The sequence below is a fragment of the Botrytis byssoidea genome, assembly GCF_014898295.1.
Source record: "Botrytis byssoidea strain MUCL 94 chromosome Unknown BBYS_003, whole genome shotgun sequence".
Lineage (NCBI taxonomy): Eukaryota > Fungi > Ascomycota > Leotiomycetes > Helotiales > Sclerotiniaceae > Botrytis > Botrytis byssoidea.
The window spans coordinates 2,092,898-2,120,411 of NW_024065844.1; the positions used below are offsets into that span (position 1 = coordinate 2,092,898).

Below are 27,514 nucleotides of genomic sequence, written 5' to 3' on the forward strand. Positions count from 1 at the left end.
TTTAGAAAAAGATTTTAAAAGAATTAATAAAAAGTTTTATTCTAGATCTATATTTATACTAGTTGTTACCTTACACCAACTCTAACAAAAAATATAATATTTGAGAATAGAAATAGTATTTATTTTAAATACTTTATACTTTCTAATAACATTACTAAGAAAATCTATAATAATTAATATTCCTTCTATTCATCAATATAATCGAATTGATATTAATATTACAAGAACTAAATGAGTTTCGAAAGAATTATAATAGATTGAAGTTAAAAAGACTTTCTATATACAGGTATAATCGAGGTGTTTCATGGAATTGATTCTTATATTCTCAATTATTTCGCTAAGTATATATAGAGATTAGAAGAAAAAATCAAGTGAATATAAAAACTCAAATGAATAAAAGATATCGATCGAAAATTCAAAGAAAAGAAAAGTTTATCGATAACCTATATTACTTTATTTTTGATTGTCTTTTAATCAAAAACTTTGTTATTATAAGAGTTGAGACTATCGCTCATCATATACTAAGCGATTTTATAACAAAGTCCTCACCAAAATAATATTCTATCATAAAAAATTAGAAATTGAATAAAACTTAAATTGGGGGTTTAAAATGAATTTTTTCTTTCTTTTTCTAATTAAGATAAATTTGCTAGAGTATATAGATTTAAATTAATTATATTAATGTTTTAAAAACACTTTCTTCTAGGTACGATTAAAATAAGAAAGAACTTCTTATAATAACAAATTATCTATTTCATTCATTATGTGTTCTGTCACTATAGAGACGATCTCTATATAATTAATAAATATCTTTATTTATGAATAGAATTGCTAAGGCTGGAGGTCCTCTTTTATGGGCGGTAATTCAGCTGATGGTGTCATAAATATGCTCTCTCGCTCAGTGGGCTGATGTCAGCTCCTCTCCGAACAACTGACTGTGTACGTCTCATTATAGATTCAATTTATTATAATAAACTCACAGTTGAGAGACTCATAAAGGAATATAAGAGTTGAGGTCCCGGCTTATTGTATACTACTCATTTTTCAATCTAATTTTTTAAAATTTAATAATAAATCAATTATACAATATAATCTTATAAAACTTGAGTATTATATTAATAAATAATAATTAATTCTTATATTTTAATTATATTTTCAATCTTATAAATCAATCTTTTAATATATAATCTAAAATCTAAAGGATTTATTTTATTTTAAAAAGTTTGTAATTTATATCTTAATTCCTTTATGGAAATAGATATAAATAATAGCTTTTTTAGTTTCTTTTTATTTATTATTATACTTTTTTAATTAGATTAAAATCTGAAAAGGAGAATAGCTAATTAAAATCTTATATATTATACTCCAATCGAGTTCTATAAATATACCCAGAATATATCTTAAAATCATTTTTTATAAATATATATTCAGATTTTAGTTTATTAAATAATAGAAATATAATAGATTTAAGGATTTATTATATATATACTTTAAAAATGATATCTTTATTACTCTTAAATATTTTTAAAAAGATCAATAGAGATTTATAGTTTTAGTTAATTATATTCTATATTATTATTAATACCCTTTCTAATTAATATATTAATTTAATATAATTAATATATTTCTTTTTATCAATTTTTTTAGTAATCTATATTGTACTCGTTTTTTCTAATTCGAAAATGCTTTTGTCTGATTATATAATTAATCTTCAATTCCTTTTTTTTAGTTTAATAATAATAATATTATTAATTTCCTATTAATAATATTTATGTATAAAATCTAGCCTCTTTTTTACTTATATTTTTAAGATAAAAAATTTAGAATATATTATATATCTTTTATATTTATATCAATATAATTCCTTTTAAATTATATATATTAAAACCTCAATATCAAGTATATTTTTAATCTATTCAAAAATCATTCTTCTTCCACTTCAATTTTTAGCAATTATTCTTATAATTCAATAAATCTTTTTAATAATTATTATAGATTTTTAATAAGCTTTTCCTTTCTAAATTCTTTTAATTAAACTAAATTTAATTATATTTCTTATAATAAATTATAATATATCTAAATTTGAAATGATTTATTTCTAGGATTTTCTATTAATCCTAGTTTGAATAACTTTAGAATATTAAGAAATATATTAATTTTGATAAAATTCATAATTATCATCTTTATAATTATGTTTAATATCCATTTTGAATTTGAATTTAAGATAATGAATTTTAGAATAATAATTGAATTTTTAAAATAAGGTATATGAAATTAGGTGGCTACCCTAATCTCACTTAAATGTGCGATAAGCCGGGGCCTCAACTCTTACAGGAACTGTGACTTAACAACAACAACTCCTCAAGTTGCTCTTAGCAAGCGTGACTTAAGTCAAGATGCCTTTAAAGTTGGAGAATAGCTGTTTCTGTATTGTAGTGTGACTTGGACCTCTAAATTGATTTGTATATAGAAGTTTGAGACCTGTAAGAGACAATTCTTGAGATTGATCTTCCACCAATAGACTTGTGGAATGTCAATTGATGGCTAGTAGTGAGATGGCGTGCATGTGAGTTTCTTGTCTGCTTTGTCTGTGGTGTTCATGAAGGGTTTTGGATGTTGATTCTTCGCACCGGTCGAGTTATTGGGGTCAAAAGAGCTACACGATCTTGAGATGCTTGTGTTACTTATCTATTTCACACTTACTTTGCAGTTGGATGTGTATCTGGTTTGCATGTTCAAGAAAAGTTAAAAAGATAGCACCGGAAACTTAGCTGCTTTTTATTGTATGTTAATATGTATTATTTAATTCCTAATATTTAAGTCTCGTTGTTGGTAGCGTGACCGGCTGGCCTTATAAATTTTCAGAAACTCTTCAAGTCATGAAGCATAACTTCATCCAAGCCACTTCTATCTACACTAGAAGATTTCCCAAAGTTGAGTCACTTACTGTGTGCCGCTTAATTTTTAATTCTGTTCCTAGTAGTATTATCGCTTACCTTTGTGATTTGAGTTATGGCAGAGCTGTGAAAAAAGAATGTTAGGTCAATGACGGTTTACTCAGAAGAGGCTTATCTGACAAAATAGAAATTTAACTTGCAGTGTACCAAGCAGGTGAAGGTAGATTAACAATGTGAAGAATGAGCGGGTCATACGGATGACATCTTTAGTGCTACATAAATCAAATCTTGCCTTGAAAATTTCTTAGTCACGATACCGGCAAACGGCGATGTCTAGAACTTCTCGAATTACTGTTGCAATATTGAAGAGAGCAAAATATATTGCTTCCAATACTCAATTGGTGTTGAATTCACAAAGAAATCTAACTTCCTCAATTCATTAAGATCATCGTGTGAGTCAAGGTTGGGAGTAAATGGGGGCTTCTTCAATTAAGCGACAGCCTGGAACGAGAATTAGAGGTTAAAAACGAATCAATATCTTTGTTTTCATAAATATTGCAGAGCTTTCAAAAAGACCTTCGTTAGAATTCGAATTCGCCGTGGCATTATGTTTTGAAGCCAACATGAATTCTGGCCGGTTACTGGCTAAAAAAGCCGTCATTATTTCGCCTTACTATTTCAAAGCCCACCAGCGGGTGCATGGATTGACGGGACACTTCTCAATTTTCAATGTTTTTCATAAATTATTCTTCAATTGTTTGATATTAGAGTTTGTATTTTAATTGTTTCATTTCTATTAAAAAAGTATAATAATTCCTAAAATAAATGATTCAATATATCAAAAGATAATCACAAGTTTATTTTTGTATTATCCCGTGAGTCCTTACACCGACTGATGGCCTTGTGAAAAATCATATAAAATTTATTATAAACGTTTTGACAATAACTATAACATCAAGTATCGGCATTACATCCGTTGTACGGGCATTCGAGAAAGTTGTCTTGTTACTCAGAGAAGCACTGTCAATAGACACAACTAAGTAGTCAAACTTGACTTGAGAGATCTTCTAAAGGTAGGTCTTTCGTGAGAGAACAGGGTCTATTTATACGAGCTTTAAAACGCAAAACTGAAGGAGGATTCTTCATGGTTGGGATTGCGGATCCCAATAATTCTCGCCACAGCGATACGGTGGCGTGATTCTTCCGTTTTAAGCCTACGATATCCTTGGTGCTCACGATAATACCCTTGAATGCCATATAAGTAACTTTTTCTACTTTTTTGAGATCGCAAGTCAGTGGTCTCTCTGACAAGGAGCTCTAAGAATACTATGTTTGGTTCTTACATTTGCTCACAGCCTGTAAGGGTCGTGCCAACTACCATATACTTCATATGCTTACCGTGGCAAGGACCTCCGCATTACACTCCCTAGTTGGGCCGCTATCAAGAATACTTGTCAGTCTGTTCTTATAATTGCTACGTGTCACCCATCTCGCATACACCGGCTAAGCAAGCGTGATCTCGATGTTCCGGTGTTGGGGTCCTTTGGTGCAAATATTCTTTAAGGGCTTGGACAGAAGCACTGCTTTTGGGCAGAGACTGACGGACAGATAATCAATGCCACGAAACGATGAATGTGGGTATTTGCACAGTCAGAACTAAGTGGAAAAATGACAGATGGATCAAATTCGAACTCATTTTGCCGCCTTTGAATCATAAACCTATTCATTATGGATTCAAAAGCTCACATTACACAACTCCATTTCTTGTTAATAATGCCGATGGAAATGTGACGTGAAGTATCGACTCATGATACTGAATTTTGAGTGTAGGAGCCGAGTCTTAAATAAACAGCATTAGTTGATAGACTCCTCTCAAACAGTTTTGAAAGTATATTCATCGCGGTTGGGACGTCTCTAGTCGTACCTGCCCCTAAAAATAGGCGAGAGGTGTGGGAAACCCTAAAAATCCCAGGCCTGACATCAAGTATGAATCACGGCATTATCTTGGCGATATATGGAGTCCGTCACGCATGAATGTTTGCTAGGAACTGAAGGATAATAAGAATAAATGAAAGCTCTACTTGCTTTTTGCTACATATGAATTGTTCTTATGGCCATGCCATAATTCTGGGACAACTGCTGTCCAATCAGCTTATGTGCTTTGGCATCACCGATATTATTAAGTTGACATCGCCCTACTATCATGAAGAAAAAAAGGCTTGACCACCACCGATTGTTATCATCAGCGAGAAAAGAGAACTATAGACGATTGGAGTGTCTCTAAGTGTGAGCGTGGGTGGAGGATGTGTAAATCCGTATTCAATGTCACCCTTAGTAAAACTCCAAGTAAGCATTATTTCTGATCTAGACACGGACAATGAACAAAGCAAATCAAAGCTATTGTCAAAACCACTAGATCTATAGACTTTACCAATCTTTCTTCATATTAGAACTTTGTTCGTGCGTAGTATACACACAAGTCTTGCTGGCTTAAGGAATCAACTAAATGAAGAGAAGGAAATGAGATGCTATGACTTGCGTAGATGACTTGGTATGTATGCACGATGAACAGATTAGAAATCAATCCAGACATTGATACATGTTATATGTAGATACTAGACCGCTCAAAATGAATGTCATATTGCTTTTCCCTAATTCTCAACATTCTCAAGAGCTTCCAGAATTCTATGCATGAAACACCCCTTTCATGTGCAACCCAGATGCTTCTACTGAAAGAATGCATCAACCACTTCTGATGATCTTGCTGCACCATATGTACAGCCATATTCTCAAGAATGGCTCTTAAGTCAACAATATGATCTGTGTGCATCCACATAGATGTGCTTCTGACCACTGACTGCCATAAATTTGCTTTCTCCTTCCCATTACTTTTCGTTCTCGTCAAAACACCAGAAAGATTCGAGATGCAGATATTGGATTCAACTCAACACACCATCCATCAAGCATTGTCAAGGTAAGATTTGAGATCAATACTCTGATTATTGTCCTTCTCCTTTGTCAAGTGCTTGTTACTATTTTTGGCACTTGTTGCTCACGTCTGAAGTTGGGGATTTTGAGGATGATTTCAAGTTTTCAAAGCGGCGATCCTCATTGGGGAATTGGTCCCCCTAGCGACAACTTACGCTTGAGCCATGCACAAAGTGAATGGCGGTACTACAATTCAAATACTTATTCACCACCATCGCCCTCTTTTTACACGATCAATCCTTTGTATCCGACAATACAACAAAATAACTTGCTCTCTTTGAATCCTCTTGCAACATCCTTTGAATTTGCAGAAACGCCATCATTTTTTCACCCACCTCGTTCATTTCCATCTTGTCTATTTCTTCGTCCACCTGCCTTTGTCGATAAAACACCTTTTATTTATCAACAACAGATCATAGATCGACAACAGCAAATCCTTGTTTCAATTAACAAGCGGAAAGCACCTTTCACTGAGACCATGGCATCCTTTAATTTGCCCACTGGTCAGCCAGCTCCAAACGCATTTCAATACAACAACAACCCGCATGGCTTTCCGCCCTCTCTGGCAAACCTTCAAAATACAAGTCAGGATTCAGCGAATTCAAACGATTCCTTCCGAACACAGGTACCGCTCCCATGGAACCTGCCATCCGATTATGAGGATAGTGGTGGAGTTGAGATGTGCGATCCAAGTCCTTTTGCTGAGCCTCCACCTTTTGTGGCACCTGATTTTAGCAATGGCCGCGCTCAGTTTCAACCATTTGCCAATCAAAATTCCATGGTGAGCGGTGCTTCTGCTAGAGCTTATGGTCATGAGAATGAATACCAGATGCAGCAACAGCAAGCTTATCAACAAGAAAATTTTGCCATGGGGTTGAATGATACGAACGGCATGCATGGCATGAATTCCTTCAGTGGTGCTAACAATGCATATCAATCACCACCTTACAATGGCCAAATCAGAGGTCCTTCAAACCCTCACATGGGCACCGTTCACACTGGAAATTTGCAGCACCAACATCAAAATCAATTCAGTTTCAACGGGCATGGTGGTTCTCCATCCCAACCTAACTTCCAACAGCAGAACATGGGCATGCGACCACAATTACCACAAATTGCGACTCAATTTCCTACCAATCCTTACAGTCCTCAGTACAACCAGACCTATTCTGCTCCACCAATTGGAATGAACCCAGCACAGTTTTACAACAGTGGTGGTGGTAGCAATTATCATGGACCAAATTCTACACCAAGTTCAGCCTCGCGTATGTTATCCAACTTGAAATTTAGTAACCTCAGCCTTGGCGGCATGAGTCCAAATGGTGTCGGCCCGAACGGCATTCAGAACGTCGGTTACGGCCATGGCAGCGGCGTCGGTAATATCGGCAATACTGGTGGAATTGGCCACAATGGTTCAGAACAGAATCGTTCTAATGGGAGTTTCTCGGCTGTAGCCAACAATAACAATATGGCTGCCAATGCTCGTAACGCACAGTACACCTCGCTTGCATCTGTCGGTAACATTCATCACCCGCTTCCTCCAAAGCCACAATTTCAAGCACAAAACACCCATGTTTCCAAACCCAATACTGGCAACCAGCCTTACACAGCGACTAGCAACAATCCTCGATCTGTTGTCCATACTCCTCAACAGCAAAAGCGAAGCCTCCAAAGTGAGGAGAGTGAGCCCATTCAAGAGAGTAGCAACGGCATTCAATCACCTGTATCGTCCAACGGTCGCCCACTATCTGCTGCCATTCCTGCTTCCGAACCGAGACCTAACTTCACACCCTTGCTTCGATCTAATCGCGGCACATCCATCACCGCATCTGTAGATCGTGCTCAGCACATTAACGATTGGGTACAAAATACACCAACTCGTGGAAGTGCTTCGCGCCAAAGCTCTGTCACAAGTGAGAATTTTGCTGAAATTGACAACACTCCTACGATGCCGAACTACGACGATGGTAGAGAGCATTGCCCAATCAATGGTTCCCACGACGCCATCCCAGGTGGTTTTACCCCACGCGCTCTTAGCGTTAATCCGTTCAATCCTGTCACCACACTTGCTCCTTTCAGCCCAAATTCTCGTTACGGAGATGCTGGTGGTATGAGCCCCTTGCTTCGCGAGTTGACTAGAAATGGTACTGTTACGCCAACTGCCGAAGAAGCTCTTGACATGCGATTCATGCCCTTCGAGGAGTACTGCCGCCAAGCTAAGCTTGTGCAATATGGTGTCATGCGAATCAAAAACGTAAGTCATTGTCGCTGATGATAAAAATCGATTACTGATTCTTTCAAAGATTCCATATGGTGTGACAAGACAAGAGATTCTTGCATTTCTCGGTCGCAACGCAAAGATTGCCGCCTCGAATGACCACGAGCCCATCCACATTATAATGGAGCGCGTCACGAGCAAGACACTTGACGCCTATGTTGAGTTTGTCAGCTTCACTGAGGCTTCAAATGCAATCACGCGTTTCGATATGAATCGCATGGGCGGCAGAGGTGGTCGTCTTGGGCAGCGCCACGTTGAAGTCGAGCTGTCTTCCCAGGAAGAGTTGATGAAGCAGCTCTTTCCGAAAGCCAAGAACGTTGAGTGGCACGGAAACAAACCCACGATTATTGAGCGTGATGAGAATGACAAGTATAACTCTGGTTTCCAGGGGTTCGTCAGCCGTGAAGAGTTGGTTATGCTGGTTAAGCATGTTGAGTCCCCACAACGTGTAAGTAACCATAATTCTGCCTGAGTGATTCGGAATTATACTGATATCAAACAGTCCCCATTCTCTAAAGATTGTCCTCAACGACCATTTGAATGTCTTGTCAGCACCTTGATCAAGTTTCCTTGGGCAATGGTCAATCACGTTACTTGCCAAGATCGTGAGCTATTGTACAAAGCCACGATGCAATTGCTTGGGTTACTTGTTGAACGTGTCGACAACAATGATGATCCAGTCAATCTCAACGCACAATTGTTGAAGCGAGTTTGGCGTACTGCCCTTAAATGCGAAGGTTTCAGTCCCTGTATGAAAGACAACATTGTCTATAAGATGAAAATTGATCCTACAACCGCGTTTGAGTGTGGCGTTCCACCACAAGCTGATCTCTGGAGCAATATCTGGACCATTGGACCAAGAAAGGATGTTGCGTATGATCTCGTTCAGGTAAGTCTCTCGAGAAATCTTGATTAATTGAGAGCACACGCTAAGCAATCATAGTACTATGTCAAGCTTATTCATGATGCAACTACTGAGAAGAAGCAACTCACCTTGGCCGAGAAGGCTGCAGCCAGAGCTGAAGAGGTTCCTCGCCTCCCAAGTCTCTTTGGAAATCTTGATACGCTTGTTGATTACACGAATTGCCTTGATTTGACTCTTGCTGAACTTGCTGTGAAGGAGTGGGCTGCATTTGAAACAGCAATTCGAAGAGCACTTACTCCAGCTTTGGAGGCCAGGCCATCTAGCTGATAGAATCGTACCTACCAAGCAGTGATACGTCTTAATCTCTAATTTCAGATACCACTTCGCATTTCTTTCAATTCTCGGACGTAATTTGTCGAACTTTTTAGGCATTTCACAACATTCTCGTCAGGTAAGCTTGATATCTGGATAGTTTCGTTCTTCGAATCTTCCCGGAAATCATAACAGCTTGACTTGAATTTTTCTGAAATACTCGATTGTCCTCGATTGTTCATAATTTCTACTTTCCTCATATTACATCTATCTACCACCAATTTGATGAATCGTGAAGCCATTCCCGAGATCATCGAAATATCGTCATATCATTGAAGGAACAGCATTGTTGATATCCTTCTATTCGCATCCTGAAGGGTCTTACTATCGAGAGAACTCCAGCATGTTTGGTCTCACCTGGAACGTCAAATTTTGCATGACCTGTTCTTGCATACTTTTCTCATGACGACAGCTATCGATGCTTTAGTGATTTGCGTAATCATTAAAAAGGATTTGAGTTTTTGAAGTCATTTGATTGGGATACTCGATTTGAGATTATGATGATTTGGGTCAAGTTTCTTCTTTGGCTGCCTCGCTTCTTGAGGTCATTTTAATGACATCTTGATATTTGCAGCTCTGTAGTTGTCCATTCAGATAGTACAAATTCAATACCATAAGTTTTCAATAATGTGTAATTACCAATAACGAAATTTCACATCTCTATGCGAGGAAGATGTAGGTGAAGAGCTTTTTTGATGATATTAGATCCAGATAGAAAATAAGTTTAGACATCTGATGGCTGGAAAACATTGGATGAGTATCATCATCTGCATAAGATGAGAGAAAGGAAAGGAAAAGGAATATGTGAAAGTTGATTGAGATGTCTCGGGATATCTTCGGCCACTAACCACCCAAGCCCTTCGCTTCACCACCCAATAATTTCATGATCCATACATTCCCCCACCAATTCTTCACCCCTCCATCACATGAGAGACACAAGAGAGTTAAAATGTCTCTACCTCAATCTTTTATCAGCAAGAAGAAGCTAATATTAAGCAAGCTTGCTGTTCCTACAGATGAATATGACGACCTATCTCCCAAAGGGTCCGTGGATGAAGGCATCCGAGAATTAATAGATGAAATAAATTCTCTTGAAGGTTGTGTCACGACTAGTAGTTGTGCTGGGCGAGTGAGCGTATTTTTGGAAGGGAAGAAGAATTCTGACGATGGAGTTAAACCTCAAATTCAAGACGAGACTGATATGGATGGTATTCCGGATGTGAGAGCCGAGAAGACTGCCGGATTTGGTGGAAAGGGAGGTGGTGGGAAATGGTTATATGTTTCTCACGACGCAATTGAAGACGAGGCACTGAGCCGGCGAGAGAATGAAGGAACTCTTTGTGAACTGCTGGGAATGCGGGTGGATGATGGCGGTTCTGTAATCTCTCTCCCGAAGAGCGACGAAAGAGGTTTACGGCATATTCATTTTAAATTTGAGCCCATGGTATGTTGATTAGACTACTCTGTTCTTGGGTTCTAAATGCTAACGTTTAAGTAGATCCTACATGTCCTTACCGCATCTTTGGAGCAAGCGCAAAAAGTGTTATCAGCTGCATTACAAGCGGGTTTCCGAGAAAGCGGCGCATTGAACCTGATATCTACCACATCCGAGCCAGCAACTCCGATGTTAGGAATAAGATGCATGGGTCTGACGCTTGAATCATTAGTTGGTGTATATCACGAGACTTTTGATCAAGGAGTTTGCCTTGTCGATAACGGGCAGTTAAGTACGCTGATGAGAATTTCTAATGAAAGATTCAAAGAGAACACGAAAAGGATCGAGAGGTTTAGAGTATTATTGAACGAGGCAATGAATCCCGTGGAGAAGAGAAAGGTAGGAGAAAATGGGGAGGACTGGGAGGATCCTCAGGCTAGAAAGGAACGGAAGCGTGCGGAAGGGTTGAGGAGAGCCCAGGAAATGAAGGAAGCAAAGGCAAGGAGTGGGATATCTGAGAACCAGGACTCTGCAGAGCTTCTAGTAGACTCAGCACCTGTAGATTATAACGAGACTTGAATCTGATGCATTGATACTTCACATGATCTATGATAGTATACCCAAACTTCCACGCCATGCATTATTTCTGTTACACATATTCTATACACGGTGGGCCCTTGAAAACCTTCGTTGGTTTCTTTTTATCGTTACGCCCTCGCCCCTTCATTCGAAATTTGTTATACGGCATCCTTCCCATCTCCCCTTGAATAGTCATACTTTCCTTATCTAACAATACCCTCGACCCATTTACCCTCCAACCTCCTAACCTCTTGTCTGAAAGCCTCTACCTCTTTGTAACAATCCAAGGGCCTCCTGTCGTTATCCCTCAAACACTTTACCACTGCACTCTTTGCATTCTCAACCCCTTCATCTAATTCCTGTAACTTCTTCCTCTGTTCCAACTTCTTCCTCAAGCCCTCCACATCTTTCTGAACCGCATCTCTGCCTAGTTTCCTTAAGCTATCACCTGCAGATTTCTCCTCAGATGGGGGTGAAGATTCCTCGGTGGAGAGTTTGGCGGTTAATTCTTCGAAATCTTTGCTGGCGCGCTCTTGGAGTTTCTTGAGTTCGCTGGCGACGCGGGCTTGGATGTGGAGTTCGAGAGTTTTGGCACGAGTAGAATCGGACTTTTGAAGTAGGTTAAATTGGTGTTCTCAAACCTCTAGATCTGGGAGAGAGTCTTACCTCAGAACTCGATTGCAAAGAATCTATGAGTTGTTCCGAGAACCTTACAGGTGTTTCACTGCCGGATACTATTAGAGCTTGCTTGAAGGAAAGATGTATACATTATTGGGAAGAATTACCTAGACCATACTTGTGCCTTGGGAGGTTCCTCAGGTTTCGAAGCTCCAGATCCCATCTTGACTGGTGTAGGAGGAATCAATTGCTTGAAAGATATAATTTACAATTGTGACCTCACGAGCTTGGAATTTCTTAAGGCTCGCTGAAAATCGGAATGTTTTGAGCCTTATGGCCTCATATCGGAGCTTTGTTTATCCATGACCCCAAGCCACATTTAAGGCGTCAGTGGCTGAAGTGAAGCTAGCCTCCAGGGCTATTTTGGATTTCAACTTAAAAAATAAAAATGGACTCTGGATGTTCACACGAGGATGATCAATTCCAATAAACTCAACGATCAACCGAATTAAGCTTCACCTACATGTGCATCATCGTTTTTTTGATGAAAGGAACAGAAAAAGGTTAAAATCTAGGTCTATCTATTTGATATGATGATCCGACAAAGCATACTGTACTGATTTTGTACCAAAATCATGAGATTTTCAATCCTAGACTTCTCGTGCCCAGGACGCCTATTCATCTCTTCCAATAAATCAGTACCCAGATTTTGTAAGATTTCATGGGTTATCGTCTCTTTTATTTCCACTTTGCTCCTTTGGGCGGTTTCGAAACTAACGGACGTTTCTGTTTGATAGGCTTGGCGCATCCTCGTGCCTACCTTGAGATAACTTTGAGATACTCGGATGCTCGGGTTTCGGTCAGCGGCTGCGGAATTGGTAAGTGGTGATTTGATAGCACATTGCATGTTGAATGATTCAAGGGGGTTCTTTTACAGATCTTACTGTCGTAACGTCGTTTGCTCGAGGGTTCGATCAAGCATCTTCTTGGGGGTACCCATCGAAAAAGTTAAGGATCTTACTGCGATACTACTTTAACCTTACATGCACCAACCTTCAACTGAAACGGAAGACCTAATAGAATAGATGTAGTCAAGGATTCTTGCCGTACTCCGTCGCCAGCAAGGAGTGATTCAATGCAGACTCGGTCACTTCACTGTTCTCGGAAGGCTTAATCTGATATGATCTTTTTGCCTACGATGATATGATGGTGCATGAACTAGTTTCCAGTTAATGACAGCCATGACGACCTGGATGCTATATGCAGAACAACATTTGATGAACACCCGAGCGAGTGTCAACTAACAAAGCATATGGCGTATTCAAAACACCCTCGACTGCGAACCGAATTACGAATTTCATAGAAGCTTCGCACACTTTACCCAACGGCTGCTAATAACTTTCCACGGACGAAAGTACTCACAGACATGAAAACTTGTTGGTCCTATCCCATCCTATGGAAGGAGGGAGTTCAAGCATGCATCAATGATAACCAGCGGCTATCCTATCCGCGGCATACATCTACTTCAAGCTTTGACGTCTCTCAATCTATTCCCCTGGAGGTGTTTCGTCTTGGCCCTTCATTTTATCTTTCATCCTCTTCTCTGACAACGGCAATATCTCCGTGGGCCCTCTCACGAGTTACTACTTCGTAGGGGTTCGCAACTTCGCAAAGATCTATCGTGAATCGTGATATATAAATGATGTAAATCTGACCATCTCATCTCTATGTATCGTTTCTCCTTCTTTACCCCTGACAGAAACCCCTGAGTGGATCACGAACAACGGTGCGTCTTGGTTTCAAAACATCGGAACCAATTGGAATCAGTCGTGACTGGCTGTGCTGTCGGTTATGTTACCATTCTTTGCCTTAGTCACTCCCTATCCTCGAGCCATCCCTTTCTATTATCCAATGATTCTTGGTCTTTATCATCAGCCACGATTAATTGGAGATCAAAGCACCCAAACGTTCTTCTTTTTTCTCTCTTTCTCTTTTTCTTTCCCTTCCAAGGTTGTCCATGTCCAACCTTGCACCTGCACTTACTTTTGGTCAGTTCCAACGTGCATATCCGAACAACTTTATCAGTCTCCACTCAAAACCACGAGAGAGGTAATGCTTATATTCATTAAATGACAGGCCCAGATTCGGTCCCATTCCGAACTGCCCAAGACTAATCTCAACGCCATTATGGATTCGACTGGCATGATACGCTGCGGCTATCTCATTTTATATCCCAAATGCTGTGTGATGGCTGAAAGTGGTGACGGCTGATGGATGACGGTCCAGGGGTTGGTTGTGAATGGACCACCACTCTTTTTCCATTCCTTTGGCAGTTTTTGGCTTGTCAGGACTCAGGCACGAGATTAATCAGTAGCATTTTTATACAGAGCAATAGAGGAAGATCGATACATGAGTAGGAGAAGGCAGATCTTGGTATTAGTATCAGTATTGATATTGGTATTGATACTTGCATATTCGTATAGCCGTATCCGCATCCACATCCACATCCACCGTCTATTTTCCTTTTTCATTCTAGGTCTCTCTTGAGTCTCTTCTCATCCCTTCCTCTCTCATACCCAGAACAGACTCTTGTGTATTAATGAATTTTCTACTGATTGGTGACATGCTCCATTTCTGTATCTGTACAGGTCGGATTTGATGATATTTACATGAAATCTATCTTCTCTTCCCTCGTAATCCATTCCTTGCTTTGCTTACCTAGGTATCTATCTACTCATACTCAGACGTTGACCACTCACCACTCACCACTCACCACTCACCACTCACTCCTCACTCCATCTTTGTTTCATCACCACCATCACCACTTCGTTGACAAAGTGGGTGAAATTCCATCTCTTTCCTCATCTCCTCATATAATACGACGACAGCAGGGCTTTTCGTTTCGCAATTCGAAGCTATTCACACACATGTCCTGATGAACCCTGCAGCGATTCTTACTCGGTTTTATTTACGAGGAGGCTTCGTTTCCTATTTGGATGGAATTTTATATTGATTGCAATTTATCTGATTCATTCTTCATAACTTTCGCGCTCAATGGAAAGAAAAGATCCACTTTCCATCTACTTTTCCATCCACCCTTCCACCATCAAAATTTAAACCATCGGTACCAACATCTCAAATTGGTCTTTTGTCTAGACTGAATCTGGTCGATCCACCAAATCCACCAAAACCTTCGAAAAAGGGATCCCCGCAGCGCATACCAAGACACAAGCCAAAAATATACCTAGCACGTACACAATAGACATAACAGTAGTAGTAGTACATCAACTCTTTGTCGCCGCAATCTTTTGGTTTGTCTTGATCGTCTTGGTCTTATTACTTTCTCGAGATCTTCGTTCGTATCTTGAACAAAGTCCTCTTTTTTATTTTATTCACTCTTTCACTCTCGAGTTTATTTCGAGATATTGCTTTTATAAGTCCTGGAGACTAATTCTTTGATTTACCAATCATTCTCCATTCACATTCATTGTTACAATCAATCGAACAAATTCCGCCATTCATTCATTCATTCATTCATTCATTCATTCGTTCATTTCTATTTTGGATCTTGAATCACTCTTTTTATATTCAGGAACAAAGCAACATTTCGACCCTCACAGCATGTCCCTTATTGAAAATTACATTACTTTGTTCCCAGATCAAGAACAATAGATAAATATTAGCGACACAACAGCAGAAGAACAATCGGACAATAAATCTCGATTTTTATCGTAAGTAAAGACCTCTCGCACCTCGATGGGACCTTCAAAATCTCAAATCTCGAATCCCATAGACCCAACGACCATATACCAACCCGATTTACTTACCAACCAACAGCTTCCACAGAGACTTACATAGAAGGTCTTCTACATTGTTTCAAACCCAACAATAAAGACATCTTTTACATCCGTTTCAAATACAGCAAAAAAAAAAAAGTATATCGACATGGAGTCCCTCGATCTTCTGCGCAGGGCTGCAGCTGAAGCGACCACCGCAACCACCACAAGTTTACAACATGCAACCGCAACAGAAGCAGCTGCAACACCAAGTAACACTATAGGAATGTACGCAACCGATTTGAATGGAGTAAATCAATCTGTCAACAACCTTCTACGAGATGTTTTATGGTGGTGCTTAGGAATCATGGCTTTGATCATCCTTGTCTTTAGAATGATGCATCGAGCAAAGTCACATTTGCGACACATGACAGGGATGAATAGTAACGCGAATCAACAACGATATTTTCAGGAAAATAGATCGAGTTGGTGGAAGGTCAAGAAGCATTTATTGTATGCGCCGCTATGGAATAAACGTCACAACAGAGAATTCAAGTTGTCGTCAGCTGTCAATATGGGAACCCTCCCATCAAGATGGCACGCACTACTGTTGATCGTTTACCTTTCAATGAACGTTGCCTATACCCTTGTTCTTGACTACAGCAGGGAAAACAAATATTCAATCGTAGCTGAGCTCCGAGGAAGATCTGGTGTTCTCGCTGTGTGTAACATGATCGCGCTCATCATTCTTGCCGGACGCAACAACCCTCTCATCGGATGGCTTCAAATCAGTTTTGATACCTACAACTTATTGCATCGATGGATGGGAAGGATAGTCGTTCTGGAGGCTCTTGTACACACGTCATGTTGGGCATATGTACAACACGCAGACACCGGTTTCTCTGGTGTTTGGGATAAGCTTATGCACGATCCATTCTGTTCTTACGGAATGATGGGCACTGCTTCCTTTGTCCTCATTCTCCTCACATCCCCATCCCCAATTCGTCATGCCTTTTACGAAACCTTCCTCAATCTTCACATTATCTTCGCTGCCGTAGCCATCGCCGGTGTTTGGATTCATTGCGACATCCCAAGTCTTCCACAGAAACCTTACATCCGCGCCGTCGCCTTCCTCTGGATTGCTGATCGCGTATTCAGAATGGCTCGTCTTATCTGGTGCAACTACAGTACCAAAGGTTGGACCACCGCCTCCATCGAAGCCATGCCTGGAGATGCTTGCCGTGTCACCATGCATCTGCCCAAGAAGCTCGATGTCAAACCTGGATCTCACGCCTATCTTCGTTTCGCCAAACTCAACTTCTGGGAGTCGCATCCCTTCTCCATCGCTTGGGTAGCCCATCGCCCGAAGTTCTCCCCTGAACTCCCACTCAACGAAAAGAGAATGGTTTCTGAAGAACAAACAACCGATATCAGCTTTGTCATCCATGCGCAAACTGGGTTGACCCGTCGTCTCTTCGACGCAGCTAAAGTCGCCAGTCCACGTGTTCTGACACTCAAGGCTGCATTCGAAGGACCCTATGCTGGACACCACTCTCTCGATTCTTACGGTCACGCAGTCCTCTTCGCCGGATCCTCCGGAATCACGCATCAGATTCCCTACGTTCAACACCTTATCCAAGGCTACAACGATGGTACCATCGCCACCAAAAAGGTCCTACTCGTCTGGATCATCCGTGACGTCGAACATCTTGAATGGGTGCGACCTTGGATGGACGAAATCTTGCGCATGCAAGGACGTCGCGACATTCTCACCATCAAGTTGTTCGTCACGAAACCTAAGAATCCAAAGGAGATCCATTCCCCAAGTGCCACAGTCCAAATGTTGCCTGGTAGACCTAATATCAACCTGTTGTTGCAGACTGAAGTTAGGGAACAAGTGGGCGCCATGTGCGTTACCGTTTGTGGACCAGGAGCGTTGCAAGACAGCATCAGAGAAGCAGTGAGAGAAGTCCAAGAACATGGGGTGGTAGATTTTATCGAGGAGAGTTTCACTTGGTAATGCGGAGAATAATTCCTAGGGATACATTCCCACATACGTTTTAAAGATACCAAGAAGAGCAATCCAAGAAAGGATTACATAACCCAAGAGATGGCAAGTCGAGTGGTGCAGAATGAGTGGATGGTCAAAAATATTTTCTTCTTCGATTCTCGGACACAATTAATACTTTTTATGGGAGAGCTTTGTATTATACTACCAGACCAGACCACGCCTGCACTTTGTATATAGATCATATTATGATTGCATGAGAGAAAGAAGAGAGATGGTAGACGGAAGACGGAAGACTGGATTCGCTTTTAGCGGGGAGTTTGTTACATTGGGATATCCAGAATTGGCATTAAGGGATTGGACTACTCGTTCATAGAATAAGAAAGGTAGTCGGCCAGAGGTAGTTGTCTTTTTGATATAATTGAATTATTTAAAATATTCATGATATTGAGATTTGCGTTTTGTCATTTAGTGATTGGTGATTCTGATTGTGATGTTGTGTTATATGATATTGTGATAGCAGATATCTATCTAGTAAATATTTACATCTAGGGTGATACTTGCTGCATGCTAGCTATGTTTATGGGATTGATTGGCGCTATGCATCCACGCCCTGCAAAAATGAAGTCATGTCATACATGCATACCAGTAGAGCAAATTCAAATACTGGGAATACTAGTCGGTTAATAAATGAAGCTCCGCTAGTCTACCGGGTGCCATTGCCATGGAGGCTAACTATTTCGGAAATTTATAGATATATCTTCAAAGCTGTGAGTATCTCTATTTCCATTGATATATAGATATTTGTATGGGTAGTTGCTCATTAGTAGGTAGTTGAGTAAAGTTGTCGTCGTTAATAGATCTATTATAATAATTGTATTAAGAACCGAGACTTTCCCTGTAACACTGGGTCTGAAAGTAACAGAAAGGTAACAAAGAACAACGGCTAAATCTAGGTATAATGATGGGCGGAGAATTGATTGGTTGAATCGCAGAATTTCCCCTCGCCCCGCGATCGGCTTAACAAAATTTATTCGAAATAGCGTCACTTGCAATTGGTTTGAGTGAGTCTCCGATTATTCTATGATTGGTGACTCAATTATTTACTTTGACAATTCTTATAAATTCCCATTTATCTCTTCTGCTTTATTCTCTTAACCAAATCATCTCAATAACATTGCTTTTCTGATCGCCCTTTCAGATCTGCAAGATTAAACCAATTTTCAATTCCAAAGCGGAAAGTTCTTGAAAGTAAAAGTTAATCCATCAAATATAACCCCGCGATTTTGTCAAGATGCCCATGTAAGTCATCGCTTTACACAAGTCGCAGTGAACTCTTCAATGTCCCGAATATAATTCTAATTTCTGGATTCTTCGTAGGCTTAAAGATCCCTCAACGAAATACAAGAGATTTCCTCCCATTCAATTGGCGGATAGACAATGGCCTTCCAAAACCATCGATAAACCTCCAAGATGGCTCAGCACAGATTTACGAGATGGCAACCAAAGTTTAGTCGACCCTATGGATGGTGAACAAAAATGGAAATACTTTAAGATGTTGGTAGAGCTTGGTTACAAGGAAATTGAAGTCTCATTCCCATCTGCTTCGCAAACAGATTTCGATTTCACCAGACGCCTTGTTGAAACTCCCGGTGTCGTACCTGATGATGTCTGGCTCCAAGTTCTCTCACCGTGTCGTGAAGAATTCATGAAGCGAACCGTTGACTCCCTTAAGGGCGCCAAGAAGGCTATTTTACACATTTACCTTGCTACCAGCGAATGCTTCCAGAGAATTGTATTTGGCTTAAACGAGGAAGAAGGTTTGGCATTGGCAGTCAAGTGTGCGAAATATGCTCGATCCATTACAAAGGACGATCCCGAACACGCCGGTACTGAGTGGGCTTTTGAATTCAGTCCTGAAACTTTTTCGGATACTAATCCAGACTATGCGATCCGGGTGTGTGAGGCAGTCAAGGAGGCATGGGGTCCGACAGTAGAGAATCCAATCATCTTCAATCTCCCCGCAACAGTCGAAATGTCAACACCAAATGTCTACGCGGATCAGATAGAATACTTCTGCAAAAATATTACAGAGAGAGAAAAGATTTGCGTCAGCTTACATCCACATAATGACCGAGGATGTGCTGTTGCAGCTGCAGAGTTGGCACAAATGGCTGGTGCTGACAGAGTTGAGGGATGTTTATTCGGAAACGGAGAGAGAACAGGAAATGTAGATTTGGTCACTTTGGCTTTGAACCTCTACACTCAAGGCATCAACCCTGGCATTGATTTCTCGGATCTTGAGCGGGTCATTGATGTCGTGGAAATCAGCAATAAGATTCCAGTTCACCCAAGAGCTCCTTATGGTGGTTCCTTGGTTGTGTGTGCGTTCAGTGGCTCTCACCAAGACGCAATCAAGAAGGGGTTCCAACTCCGAAAGAAGGGAAATCACGGAGATGAGAACCGCTGGGAAGTACCATATCTTCCACTCGATCCTCAGGATATTGGACGTACTTACGAGGCTGTTATCCGTGTCAATTCACAGAGTGGTAAGGGTGGAGCTGCTTGGATTATCTTAAGAAATCTTGAGCTTGATCTCCCAAGAGGATTACAAGTTGCTTTCAGCAAAGTCGTTCAAAAGCGTGCGGATGAACTTAGCCGCGAGCTTCTCTCACGGGAAATTCAAGACTTGTTCGAGCAAACCTACTACCTCAAGCACAATCCAAGATTCAGCCTTGTCGATTACTCTATCAGTACCGACAGAAGTGCTTCGCCCGTGCCACCCGCTCCAGGTAAGACACAAGATACGACGAATTTGAAGCGTCGATTCGAAGGTGTCATTTCAATTGAAGGAGAGGAACGCGAATTGAAAGGAATAGGAAATGGGCCCATCTCTAGTTTGGCAAATGCTTTGAAGAGCTTAGGTATTGATCTCGAGGTAGCAGATTACAAAGAGCATGCTGTTGGTGCTGGTACAAATGTCAAGGCTGCGTCTTATATCGAATGTACAGCTGCAGGCTCTAAGCAGAAAGTATGGGGTGTTGGAGTTCACGAGGATGTTGTTCAATCGTCTTTGATTGCTCTCTTGAGTGCAGCTTCAAACGTAAGTCATCTCGCATCATTACTTGATTCATAAATATCTAACACAATTACAGTTCATGGCAAGCAGACCTACAACACCATTACTCCTCAAGGGTAAGAATGGTGTGAGCACCAGCCGTGACGTTAATTCTGATGACTCACAAAAAGAGAACGGCGGCCTTGCAATTCCTAAACCTACCACTGCAGCAAAGAGTGGACCGGATGCAGTGAGTGTCTTGGAGGCTAAGGTCAATGAAGCATAAATTGTTTATTAGTTATTTTTTCGTTGTTCTTGGGCTCTCTTAAAGCTGCTTTCGTAGTAAAAATGAGGGGTAGCTTTTAGCGCGCCTTCTTTTGGGATGGGGTTCATGGAGGGGATATATCACCTGGAAAAGCGATCAAAAAGTGCATTTGAAACTTGAGAGAATAGGAAATTTGTAAACAAAATGATGATTATCAAAAAAGATACCCATCTCAATAAAACAGAGTTCTTCCTATGATCTGCCTCTTTATTTACAAGTAAGTAGATATATGTAGTGATCTTGATGCTCAAAGAATAAATAAATAGAGCAAGTCACCGGTTGCTTGGTGTATCAATTTCATTATTTATATCTACCACTCACTGTATTTATATTGAATTGATGATTTCTTATCCACGTACGGAGATTTCCATGTGAGATTGACCAAATCACGTGAATTGCTGATTAAAGATCTAAACGAACCAATTATACAACTCATGGCGGGGACACCGCTCCATTAATGATCAAGTATGAAATTTGACTTTGTTGACTTTGGACATCAATTTCTAAACAATCCAGAGACCATTTAAAAAATTCTCTCTATTGACAAGAACTATTGATTCTTTACATTCATTTACTCAATAATACAAACAAGACCAAAGAGAGGCTATTAAGCTCCTTCAAATTTTATAATCTTTCTTCTTTAGACAGTTCCAGTGACTACAGTTCTGGAGTCTAGGTATCTAGCAAAGAATCGGCCTTGTCAATATTACACCCAAGTCAACGTCGCTTTCTTCAACAACCGCAAATTCCACCTGCGATCAACAACCCCCCCCAGTTGAATTCCTTCAACCACCTTGTCGCACATCAAATAACCAGGCATATTGTAGAGAGATAGAAATACCTCCTCTGCAATAATACGAACATCTACAAATACCCTTTAAAACTCGGGAATATCGCAAAGATGGACGTTGGTTCTGTCTTGCTCAATTCCTTGGCGGCAGGTCAGTACTTCCCCTCTATTCACCAAATTTGTCTCAAAGGTGAACAGACCTTGAACTTCTATGGTATTAACTATCAATAGACAATGCTACTCGTATTGCTGCTGAACAACAGCTTACCCAAGCTGCCGAAGCCAACTTTGTGAGTTCCCCCACACAGCCTTGACCGCACTGTCGATGAGCTTCTATGACATTCTTTTTACTGACTTTTTCTTCCGTCAATGTAGTCAGGATATCTTGTCACACTCGTAGAGCAGTTGGCAAATGAAGAATCACAGGGATCCATTCGAGCTGCTGCTGGTATCGCCCTCAAGAACGCCTTCACAGCCCGCGAATATGCTCTGCAACGAGAATTACAAGATAAATGGCTACAGGTCGACCCAGATACTAGGAAGCGTGTGAAGGACCTGACCCTTCAAGCATTATCCTCAAACAACAACCAAGCCGGTCAAACAGCTGCGCAAGTTATATCCTCGATAGCAACCATCGAACTGCCTAGAGATCAATGGCCAGAGCTTATGCCCGCCTTGGTGCGAAATGTGGGAGAGGGTACCGATCATCTTAAGCAGGCTTCCTTGACTACTCTCGGATTCATTTGCGAGACTCAAGATGCGGAATTGAGACAGAGTCTCGTACAACATTCCAATGCTATCTTAACAGCAGTCGTCCAAGGTGCCCGAAAGGAAGAAGCAAATTTGGAAGTACGACTAGCAGCTATTGATGCTCTTGGCAATTCATTGGAGTTTGTGGATAGCAACTTCAAGAATGAAGGCGAGCGAAATTACATTATGCAGGTTATCTGCGAGGCCACACAAGCAACCGACTCTAGGATACAACAGGGAGCTTTTGGATGTCTGAACAGAATTATGTCATTGTATTATGACTTGATGCGCTTCTACATGGAGAAGGCTCTCTTCGGTCTCACAATCATGGGAATGAAAAGCGAAGAGGAAGATGTGGCCAAGCTCGCCGTTGAATTCTGGAGCACAGTTTGCGAAGAGGAAATCGCTATTGAAGATGACAATGCTCAGGTAAGATTTTGACACAAAAATTTAGTAAAGAGTGCTACTGACAAAACGAATAGGTTGAAGAGGTCTCTTTGATGCGTCCGTTCTACAATTTCAGCAAGGTTGCAACTAATGAGGTTGTACCTGTTCTCTTGATGCTTTTGACCAAGCAAGACGAGGATGCTGCTGATGATGAATACAACATCTCCCGTGCCGCATACCAGTGTTTACAACTTTATGCACAAGCTGTTGGTGGTTTGATCATTCAACCAGTTTTGAGCTTCGTTGAACAAAAGCTTCGTGGAGAGGATTGGCATGATCGTGATGCTGCTGTCTCCGCCTTCGGTGCCATCATGGAAGGTCCGGATGAAAAGACACTCGAGCCAATTGTCAAGCAAGCACTTCCAGTCATCATCAGCATGATGGAGGATAAATCTATTCACGTCAAGGACTCGGCAGCTTATGCTCTTGGCCGTATCACTGAAGCTTGCTCAGAGGCTATCGATCCAACCAACCATTTACCAAAGCTAATTGCATCCTTGTTCGAAGGTCTTATCAGCAGTCCTAAAATGGCAGGTTCATGCTGTTGGGCATTGATGAACCTTGCTGAACGCTTCTCCGGAGATATTGGATGCCAGGAGAACCCTATCTCTCCTCACTTCAATGAGAGTATCTCCAGACTTCTTCAAGTTACTGAGAGAACCGACGCCGACAACGCTCTGAGAACCGCTGCATATGAAGTTCTTAACACCTTCGTTATGAATGCTGCAAACGATAGTCTTCCATCCGTTGGTCAACTCTCCGAGGTCATCATCAAGAGATTGGAAAACACTCTTCCTCTTCAATCTCAAGTAGTCAGTGTTGAAGACAGAATCACTCTCGAGGAGATGCAAGTCAGCTTGTGCACTGTCTTGTTGGCTATCATTCAACGTCTCGAGAAGGAGGTCACTCCTCAAGCTGATAGAATCATGACTGTCTTGCTTCAAATCCTCACCGCAGCCACACCTAAATCGATTGTGCCTGATGCGGTTTTCGCCACTGTCAGCAGTTTGGCCAATGCACTCGAAGAAGGTTTCGCCAATTACATGGAACACTTTGCTCCCTTCCTTTACAATGCTCTCGGTAACCAGGAAGAGCCAAGTTTGTGCTCCATGGCTATTGGTCTCGTCAGTGATATCACTCGCTCCATGGGCCCACGATGCCAACCATATTGTGACGCATTTATGAACTATTTATTAAGCAATTTAAGGGTATGTTTTGAAGAATCAAAAGTCTTGCCTCTCGTAGATTGGCGTCCATCCCCCAATCATCCCACTGCAATAGCAAATCTAACAAATAAACAGAGTACAGCACTCGCCAACCAATTCAAGCCTGCAATCCTTCAATGTTTTGGAGATATCGCAGGTGCCATTGGTGGTCACTTTGAGACATACTTGTCTGTTGTTGCCCAGGTTCTTCAACAGGCTGCTAATGTTCAAGCTAGCCCCGATGGAACATATGAGATGTTCGATTATGTCATCTCGTTGAGAGAAGGTATCATGGATGCTTGGGGTGGCATCATTGGTGCTATGAAGATGGATAACAAGAGTAAGTCATAGAATCCATACTATGAAACCACTTAATTAATACCATGTAGATGACCAGCTACGCCCTTACGTTGAATCAATTTTTGGCCTTCTCAATACCATTTGGGTCGATCAACACCGAAGTGATGCTCTCATGAGATCAGCTATGGGTGTCATTGGGTATGTGCTTAAAACTACTTTTCCTTTATTTAACTCACATGTACTAACGACCTTAGTGATCTTGCCGATGCTTTCCCTAATGGAGAATATGCCTCGTATTACCGTGCTGACTGGGTCATGTCAATGATCAAGGAGACCAAGTCAAACAGAGAGTTCCAAACCAGAACCATCGATACCGCACGTTGGGCTCGTGAGCAAGTTAAGCGCCAAACAGGTGGTAGCTCAGGGACCATTCAAACTTGATCGAATCTCTAAACGATCAAACGCGTCCTTTTACCACTTTTAATGTCCGTTCTTAGGACCGGCGCATGAATTTTTGATAGAGCTCAACGAATGTGTTCCTCACTCTTTTTTTTATGATTTTTTTTTTTTTTTTTTTTTTTGCAACGTGTGGTCATTACAGAGGGGTATTGTCCTCGGCCTACGTCGATCTGTTTGTTCCATCATATTTTTTACATCGCGTCGAATCCACAGAACCTGTCTGTCCATTCGTTCGTCCATCAATCATCGAATGGTTCCTCTGCCATAGTCATACTTACCTCTAACGATAACCGAAACTCATATCACTCGATATGATAAACGAGGAGCCTTTGATTTGCACACTCCATTTGTTCAGCACCAACATCACCACCACAGCACTATCAGCACATTACTCTGTACAAATAGATTCACTTATTCCTAACAGAATAACTTTGTCCCCTTATCTCGCGCCAATACCCTTTACACCATCACGTTTCTGTCGCGCCTTTTCTGCTGGTTTTGAGCGAAGAATGCATGCCGGGTTTTTGATTTATTTCTAAGGTTTCTGATGGATGACGATATTGATGATGGAATGGATGATAAGAAGAAGTATGATGTACATGGGATGGATCAATTGCTTTCGCCGAAAAATCTTGTATTGTGGGTAGGAGGATGGGCGGTTGGATTGTTGGGTAATGGAAATGGGTGGATGCCGGACGCAATTAACGAATGTGACGGCTGGATGGGGAGTGGAAGGATGGAGGAGTTTATAACATGTAAAGCTCTGGCAATGATCGACCGATTTGGGTCCTTTGTCTTAGCGGTGAACTTTTGACCATCATCATAAGAGCAAATGCAGAAGGCATGCCCGGGGTTGGGTACATGGGATGGTGGAGGAAGAGATGGGAATCAAGTGATTCGAACAATGGCTATATCGTCAGTAAGTTGAGTTGGTTTGATTGACAACTCGTAACTGAAAGAAATAGATAGATAGATACCTAGGTCAGAAAGGCGAAGTCGCCGACTTGACATGAATGGATTTGTCTGCCATAATTTCATAGTGAATTGAATTGTGATTGTGATTGTGATGTTGCATTGTGTTACGTGGTTTTGGTTCATATGAGTTGCGCATGGGAAGCCCTTCAGTGTGAGAGGTTATAGTAATCGACGTGTATTCGAAAGTGGAATTGTGAACGGAAGCACTTGTGCTAGTGTTGAAACGAGGAAGATGATCTGAGGCGGTGGCTTCGAGGACAAAGAAGCAGTAATTATATGAGACTTGGTATGTAAATGGATTCTCTACCACCCCATTCCTGACATTCAATCCGCAATCCTTATGAGATTTCATTGCGTAGCAAATCAATGAAAAATGTTACATCAAGTCTTGCTTCTTCTGCTAAGCTTGTCTCGCCTTTGCAACTTATGGCAACTTTGCTTGGGTTTCAAATGGTCAATTTTGATAGGAGAAGGTAGAGTGGGGTGCTTGGTGGCTCCCCTTGAGTCGGAGCGTTGAATTGACAGTCTTAGGGCAGAAGGGGCAAGTCAGACAGGCGTTAGATAACTGGTAGATATGTGAGAAAGCAGTGCATGTGTTATTAGAGATTAGGTTGCATAGCAGGATTCAAATGTGGTTTGTGGAGACCAAGACGATAGTTATGTTGGAGGTGATGGAGGAATCTCAGAAGAGCTTGGGAGAATTAAATACTTATCAACGCCACAGAGACATAAACTGATACTGATATTCCTCCTAATGCGTCTGTGAGCTCTGCGCACTCAGATTTACCTCCTAGAGGTTTACCCATCATCAGGGTCAGAAATACGAGGGTGATGGATACCTAGGAAAAGTTCAAAATGTCGAGCGTGAGGTCAATATAGCTGAAGATACGTGGGACCTGGTCTCGGGAATATAGAAATGTAAGTGGGATATCGGGATTTTAAAAGTGCAAGAACTGAAAGCTTGCAGTTGAATTCTGCACCTTTGCCCGAATCTAGCAAGACTTAGAAGTCGGCCGTAGAATTCGAAGCTATCGGTTGGGAAAGTCATGTTGGTGGTGGAACGATTTTGAAGTTGACAGATCTGTATACAACTGCGCTGTGCTTGGAATCTCGGTATGTACATCTATAGTCTGTAAGCATGGCTTTGTAGGGGCTAGTAGAGTAAGATTGTCAGGTTCGAGGATTAATGCGGTGTTTTTGACCTGTTGAGCTGGAATCACGAAAGCATGTCAATTCTTCGTGGCGAAAGCTTTGATAATACCAAAGCTCGCAGTTCTATTGTCTATCGCTTGTACCAAACAGATTTGCGAAAGATGAGGCTCATCGACGACCATCGCGTGTCACCGTTGCTGATCATAGATACATCCACGGAAGAAAACGACATCATTT

General features: G+C 41.0%; 6 protein-coding genes across 6 annotated transcripts; 5 read left to right on the forward strand and 1 right to left on the reverse strand.

Annotated features, from left to right (window-relative positions):
• Positions 1-5,976: 5,976 nt before the first annotated feature.
• Positions 5,977-9,355, forward strand: EAE97_002046 (uncharacterized protein; the record flags this gene model as incomplete). The annotated part of the gene is made up of 4 exons (XM_038872557.1): positions 5,977-8,139; positions 8,189-8,611; positions 8,666-9,052; positions 9,107-9,355. The coding sequence occupies 4 exons, from the start codon at positions 5,977-5,979 to the stop codon at positions 9,353-9,355; spliced, it is 3,222 nt and encodes a 1,073-aa protein (XP_038737115.1).
• Positions 9,356-10,349: 994 nt separating this feature from the next.
• On the forward strand, positions 10,350-11,414 carry EAE97_002047 (uncharacterized protein; the record flags this gene model as incomplete). The annotated part of the gene is made up of 2 exons (XM_038872558.1): positions 10,350-10,844; positions 10,899-11,414. The coding sequence occupies 2 exons, from the start codon at positions 10,350-10,352 to the stop codon at positions 11,412-11,414; spliced, it is 1,011 nt and encodes a 336-aa protein (XP_038737116.1).
• Positions 11,415-11,617: 203 nt separating this feature from the next.
• Positions 11,618-12,255, reverse strand: EAE97_002048 (uncharacterized protein; the record flags this gene model as incomplete). Its single annotated transcript, XM_038872559.1, has 3 exons — positions 11,618-12,022; positions 12,081-12,138; positions 12,200-12,255. The coding sequence occupies 3 exons, from the start codon at positions 12,253-12,255 to the stop codon at positions 11,618-11,620; spliced, it is 519 nt and encodes a 172-aa protein (XP_038737117.1).
• Positions 12,256-15,977: 3,722 nt separating this feature from the next.
• On the forward strand, positions 15,978-17,828 carry EAE97_002049 (uncharacterized protein; the record flags this gene model as incomplete). The annotated part of the gene is made up of 1 exon (XM_038872560.1): positions 15,978-17,828. The coding sequence occupies one exon, from the start codon at positions 15,978-15,980 to the stop codon at positions 17,826-17,828; it is 1,851 nt and encodes a 616-aa protein (XP_038737118.1).
• A 1,079-nt stretch (positions 17,829-18,907) lies between these two features.
• On the forward strand, positions 18,908-21,438 carry EAE97_002050 (uncharacterized protein). Its single transcript, XM_038872561.1, has 3 exons — positions 18,908-19,118; positions 19,197-20,919; positions 20,972-21,438. Exons 1-3 carry the CDS (start codon positions 19,111-19,113, stop codon positions 21,158-21,160), a joined length of 1,920 nt encoding a protein of 639 aa, XP_038737119.1. The 5' UTR covers positions 18,908-19,110; the 3' UTR covers positions 21,161-21,438.
• A 155-nt stretch (positions 21,439-21,593) lies between these two features.
• EAE97_002051 (uncharacterized protein) lies at positions 21,594-26,217 on the forward strand. Its single transcript, XM_038872562.1, has 7 exons — positions 21,594-22,140; positions 22,221-22,279; positions 22,365-23,168; positions 23,222-24,394; positions 24,488-24,731; positions 24,781-24,889; positions 24,946-26,217. Exons 1-7 carry the CDS (start codon positions 22,101-22,103, stop codon positions 25,130-25,132), a joined length of 2,616 nt encoding a protein of 871 aa, XP_038737120.1. The 5' UTR covers positions 21,594-22,100; the 3' UTR covers positions 25,133-26,217.
• The last annotated feature ends 1,297 nt before the right edge of the window (positions 26,218-27,514 follow it).

What these genes read in the sequence shown, in the direction of transcription:
- EAE97_002051 (XM_038872562.1), top strand. Translation starts at nt 22,101, where the DNA reads ATGGACGTTGGTTCTGTCTTGCTCAATTCCTTGGCGGCAG. An exon ending in AAGCTGCCGAAGCCAACTTT is followed by an intron (nt 22,280 to 22,364) that starts GTGAGTTCCCCC and finishes CCGTCAATGTAG; the next exon opens with TCAGGATATCTTGTCACACT. An exon ending in TATGAAGATGGATAACAAGA is followed by an intron (nt 24,732 to 24,780) that starts GTAAGTCATAGA and finishes AATACCATGTAG; the next exon opens with ATGACCAGCTACGCCCTTAC.
- EAE97_002050 (XM_038872561.1), top strand. An exon ending in TCTTGAGTGCAGCTTCAAAC is followed by an intron (nt 20,920 to 20,971) that starts GTAAGTCATCTC and finishes ACACAATTACAG; the next exon opens with TTCATGGCAAGCAGACCTAC.